The 6000-nt window shown below is 36.9% G+C and overlaps 1 protein-coding gene across 2 annotated transcripts in view; it reads left to right on the top strand.

Moving 5' to 3' along the window:
* The window catches only part of PTPRD (protein tyrosine phosphatase receptor type D), a 372025-nt gene that overhangs the window by 228723 nt on the left and 137302 nt on the right, over positions 1-6000 (top strand). For both annotated transcript variants that reach the window (XM_065657714.1, XM_065657713.1), the window contains exons 7-8: positions 413-682; positions 1396-1977. In XM_065657714.1, the coding sequence (XP_065513786.1) occupies positions 413-682; positions 1396-1977 (852 nt within the window). The remainder of the gene's footprint in view (positions 1-412; positions 683-1395; positions 1978-6000) is intronic.

The raw sequence follows: 6000 nt of genomic DNA, 5'->3' as shown, positions 1-6000 counted from the left end.
ATGCTGTTGACCTTCCAGTTTTCTTCTGTGCATATATATATGTATGGGCATATAAAATGCATATATATATATGCGTGCGCGTGTGTGTGTGCGCGTGTGTGCGTGTGTATATCTTTTGCATGGTGTTTGTGTACTGTTAGTATGTAGTTAGTTGACCGTGGGGCCCTAATAGGTCTGAATCAGCCATTATATGAATGTGCCTAATAATATCCTCAAGTAAATATAGAATAATTCACATTGTGTGCAGACAAAATTCTTGTTTAGTCTTTTATTTCTTTTATACACATTTTCTGGCAGATTGCAATAACATGTTAAAATGTTAAATTGTGTCTGTACACTGCATGTAGTCCATATGCAAGACTCAGTTTCTTTTTTTGTATATGTTATTACCTTTTTTTGTGTTTTGTTCCAGTTCGACGCGTCCCACCGAGGTTCTCTATCCCCCCTACCAATCATGAGATCATGCCTGGCGGGAGTGTAAATATCACGTGTGTTGCGGTGGGGTCACCAATGCCATATGTGAAATGGATGCTAGGAGCAGAAGATTTGACACCTGAGGATGATATGCCAATAGGGAGGAACGTCCTTGAGCTTAATGATGTCAGGCAGTCTGCAAACTATACTTGTGTTGCTATGTCTACCCTTGGTGTTATAGAAGCAATAGCGCAGATAACTGTCAAAGGTATATCCCAAGCAAATATATTTGGACATAGTTCAGTCTTTTCTTTCATTCATTGCCATATTCTTAGCAAATATATTGCACTGAAAGGAACTAAATGCCTTTAACTCTCTTAAATCAAGAGGGTAAATATTCCAGCCAGTCACTGGCATAAGGCAAATACAGATTCAGACAGCAATAATACTAATAAATAAGTCAATGATAATGTTCCACTGTTCTCCTGTGTCTAGCTCCCAATCTTCATTTCAGGTAAATAAAGGATCTTGTAATCTTGCATATACTTGTCAACAACAGGAGCTTTTAAGAACCAGTCATTTGCTTTTTAGAGTTGCTGGGTGTCCAGGTATCATGTTTACTGAGTAACTGGAAATCAGAGGTTCCAAAAATATCTGAAAATTAAACTGCAGGGCTGCACTGTCTGTCTATAAGACTCCTCTTCTGCTTATGTTTATGAGATATATTACAAAAGTCAGTATCATTAATTTATAGCAGATAAACTTTACACCACGATACCTAAAGATTTTCTGATAGATTTCCATAGTAAATCATAATTGCCAAAATCTTGCTCTGAACAGATCACACCTTCTTTTCCATTCCAATCTTCCTGGTTTGTTTTGTTGTTGTTGTTGTTTGTTTTGGTTTTTAAGCTGCTTATTGTAATAATTAATGTCTACTGTTACACAGATGTAACTGTAATTTTTGGCATTTCTCTTTAGCCTTACCCAAACCTCCTGGAACACCTGTGGTGACAGAAAGCACAGCGACAAGCATAACGTTGACTTGGGATTCTGGAAACCCTGAGCCAGTTTCTTACTACATAATCCAACACAAACCTAAAAACTCTGAGGAGCCGTATAAAGAAATTGATGGGGTCGCCACAACGCGCTATAGTGTGGCTGGCCTAAGCCCATATTCAGAGTATGAATTTCGGGTAGTTGGTGTAAATAACATTGGGCGAGGACCACCCAGTGAGCCTGTGTCAACAAGGACTTCAGAGCAAGCACCTTCAAGTGCACCACGCAATGTGCAGGCCCGTATGTTGAGCTCTACCACCATTTTGGTACAGTGGGAAGAACCCGAGGAACCCAATGGACAAATACAAGGTTACAGAGTTTATTACACCATGGAACCCACTCAACATGTCAACAGTTGGATGAAGCACAATGTGGCTGACAGCCACATTACCACTATTGGAAATCTGGTACCTCAAAAAACATACTCTGTGAAGGTTCTTGCTTTTACTTCTGTTGGGGATGGACCACTTTCTAGTGACATTCAAGTCATCACTCAAACAGGAGGTAAGCTGGCAATGTCAATACATGCAGAAATTTTGCAGAGAGAGAATTTGAGCTTAAAATGTTGAAAACAACTTCCTTTCAAGGATAACCAGCTTATTCAGAGAGCTTTTGCAGATAACCTTTTTCTCAATTCCACAGTGGCGTTATCATTGAAGAGTTGAAATGATACCCTCAGATTTTCATTTCTTTGTTATGAATTTCAAGAAATTTCCTGCAGTCTCAGTGATGCCTTCATCCTGGAGGCAGGCAAATGTTATGACTGCTATTTGGAAGTGCTCTGTGCACCAAAAGTCTTTGTCAAGTAGTTCTTCACAGCTTGCTTTGGGGAGTTACCTGTGTTCGTGGGGTTTGTTTAGGTGGCTTGTGGTTCTCCTTACGCTACATTACTCCAGTGAATCTTGCATTTGGAAATTTAAAATGTGTATATATACTGCATGTATATGCAAATAGTTGGTAAGGTTCTGAAAACACATAAAACATAACAGCATTATAATAACAACAAACCTTTGTGTAGATTCAAGTAAGCAGTTCTGTACACTTTGAATTTAGAAATCAAGTCCAGCCTGCCCCTACAAAGTGCATACCACAAGGTCACTATATTCTTGTTTTACGTTTGCAGTTAGGTTGTTTGGTTTCTATAGAGGAGTTTTAGGTCCATGAGTTAGTTTTACTAGCAAAGGACAAGCAAGCATAGTGCAAAACATTGCAGAGAATTTTTATGAAATCGAAAGTGAGAAGCTCTGGTGGAGCTACGCTGCAGAAAGTGTTTTACTGTAGCAATAAGAAATAAAAGCTCCCTATGTCTAGCAGTGTAGAGAAGGCTGTATGAAGTATTACTATAGGTCAGTGATTGCCTAGAAATATTATATAATACTACTTGAATTTTTTAGTACTGGAAAGTTTCCTGTTGAGGAATCTGGGATCCCTCAAATTCTTAAAAAAAACATATCTCCAAAGTGTGACTGAAGACAGTTATGTTCAATCCACTTTTTACTTCTGCATTTTACCAATATTTATTTAATAAAGAAGTTGAGATATTGTCCTGGAACCTTCCTAAGTATTGTGTTATACAAAGGTCTAGGTGTTGCCTTTTGCAGTATCTCAGCTGAGAATTTACTAAATTAACTTTTTTAGACCTTCTAGTGGTACATTAAAATGTGTCTGTATGCACATGCAAATGTGAATATGTATACCATAGTTTAATTTTGGCAATTGTAACCTTTTCCAAGGACTCGTTTTTATGCTGACATCTGACTTCTTTTTGAATACACGAGCAAAAAGCTTTTTAAAGAAGAAGATTTAGTGAAGGTTCTGTGTTTTCACTTACAACCATAAACCTTTCAGATTAGCAAAAGTTTGTCAGTGGCTTCCCCAAAGATGGATGAAACAGTTGAAATAATGACCACTGAGGCTCAGCTGGACAGCCCAAGTTACATTACTTGCTGAGGTCACTTCAGAAAAGGTCTATTTGTTAAAACCTTTTAGAACTTGCCAATAGGCATGCCCATCTGTTTCTGACTACTGTTGGAACCTGAAGAAATTATGGCAACATTCACAGTGCAAGAGGGATTCTTAATACACGTTTTCAACTTTGTAACAGAGTTGATTTGACATTGTTTATTGGTGACTATGTTAAAAATAAAAAAGAAAACCAAAAATGTGCCATACAGGGGACATTTTTAAGCACTGATACTTGTCCTTGAAATATGAACATTTAAAGTCATAAAAGAGAAAAATAGCTAAGAAAGTCTAGTGCAGTTCCCCAGTTCAGGGTATATTTAAAAACAAAGATTTTCCCATCTTTCTATCCAGCAGTTTCTTTTCAGTAAACACTGCAGAATATAATGAACTTCTTGCTCTTCTCTTCCAGATTTGCTGTAGTCTAGATCTCAATATGATTGTTTTGGTTTAAGTCCCTCTCAAGCTGAAACTCATCCAAATAAATATAGTGAATTATAAAGTGCCATTTAAAAACAGTAGAAATGGATTTGATGGAAACCTGTGTAGAAGAGCGAAAAAGGAATGGGATGGTGATCACGTTGCGGGGCGGGGGGAGGCGCTTGTTGTTGGGTTTTTTTTCTCCCTTTTTGAAACAAATAAGCCTATCGTTGTAAATATGTAGCTTAACCATTATGGTTACTTTGGGGATTTATACAACAAAATCTGATTGACAGCTGTGAGTTGCAGGCTCTGTTAGCTTGGTTTCCTTCAAAGCTTTCTTCCCTTATGTGTATTCCAGTCGTTGGAGAGAGATTATAAAATATGAAAAATTTGTTTTTAAAAAGCCTATTTACGAGAATCTTTGCTTTCTTAATACAGCAGAATTTTTCTTTTGAAATGGCTGCATAAGTAGTTTCTCACTTTGCAGGTCAGCCAAAATTCTGCTGAAAAATTAGGTTTCTACTCCAGATATTGATGAGGAACATATAGTTTGAGGGGAAGAGAATTAAGCATTTTTCAGATAACTAAACATTAAAAAAAAAAAAAAAGTTTTTGTGTTTCAGTATTCTGCTTAAGCATTTTAAGGAAAAGCCATGTCTTATTGCCCAGTTGCTTTTAGCAGTATTTTGTTTACTGTAAAGACACCATTTTTAGAAATTAAGTTTTATCAGAAAACAGACATAGAGCTGAGCTTTTCCAATAAGGGAGGGTAAATTTTAAAAGCTACACCTAAGAAAGACCTTATTCTGAATTTGGGGTCAAAGGATTTAATTCTGCTGAGGATGGAGCCAGGACCAATGTATTATTTAGGTGAATTCACTTACAGTAGATTTTAGAAAAAAGAAATATTGGTATAAACTTTAGTGTCATAATTCTTGTCCTTTTTCTTTACTTTGCTAGAAAACAAAATCTCTTTTGGTTTTTCCCCATGTAGCTGCCCAGGGCATACTACTTATGTATCTTCTCATATAACCTTTCTTAGCTTAAGCCAGTCAGAAGCACACATACTCTCTGAGCAACATACTTAAACTTGTGTGTACCAGGAAAATTCTTGAGCTTTAAACTGAATGTCTGGGTTTCATTTTGGTTTGGTTTGGTTTTGTTTTTAATGTGCAAAGAAATGATAGCTGCTAAAGGAATTCAGAGAATCCTGTTCTCCATCTCTGCTTAGGTAGAAAGATGGAAGAGGGAGAAATACACAAGGTCTATTGAGTAGCGGATTATTGGAGAAAGAGAAAAAATATTCTGGGAAATGTATGTGTGCTTGTAACTATAAAACATATAAATATAAAACATATTGTTAATTTTAAATGAAGGAATGGCAGTGTTTGAAGACTAAGGATTATTAAAATTATTAAAGGGTAATCTTTTGAACATATGGATAAGGACAGTAATGAGAAGGTCAAGTATCTAACTTTCAGGGCACATAGATGGAGCCTTAGCTTAAGTGAAATGAGTTAATGGTTCTGGAGTTCTTATTACAAAAGAAGATTAGAAAGTCAGAGGAAGGGAATCTAGAAAGGGAATACAGTTCTGTGTTGTATCAAGCTGGCTACTCAGGCAGACATTGCAAATTTTTTTCGTGAACACATGAACAGGGAAGCCTATTGTCTCTGAACTGCCACAGTAGTAGTCTCCCAGTGAAACTTTTCATGGTAATAGACTTCCACAAGGGAAGGGTTGAGAGCGTGCAGCTGGAAACTCAACCATGTTGCAAGGGAACAGGTGGAAGAAGAATAACTTGGAGCTGAGGTGGAGTGCAGGATGGTTTTTAAGTGACAAAATTCCCCTTAAAGAACATTTCTGGTCATGTAGGAAAGAATATTTCAGCTTTTGAATAACCCCTCTGCTCTCAAAGCCTACTTAAATTCTGTTAAGTGCGCCAGTCTCTATGTTTACTTCATTTAGATACTAACGTGATGAGACCAATATTTAGGATCTTACCCTCGTGTGGTGACTTTTCTGGCTTTTAATCTACCTATCTTTTTTTCTGATTAGAACACAAAATTAGGGTATGGATATAGCTCTTTTTTTCCTACTCTGATTTTTTTTAGTCCAGAATTCTGATTTTTGCAAATACAT

This window comes from Caloenas nicobarica, chromosome Z, assembly GCF_036013445.1.
Source record: "Caloenas nicobarica isolate bCalNic1 chromosome Z, bCalNic1.hap1, whole genome shotgun sequence".
In the NCBI taxonomy this organism is placed as follows: domain Eukaryota; kingdom Metazoa; phylum Chordata; class Aves; order Columbiformes; family Columbidae; genus Caloenas; species Caloenas nicobarica.
The sequence above is the reverse complement of the archived record's forward strand: the minus strand, read 5'-3'. Positions and strand labels throughout refer to the sequence as shown.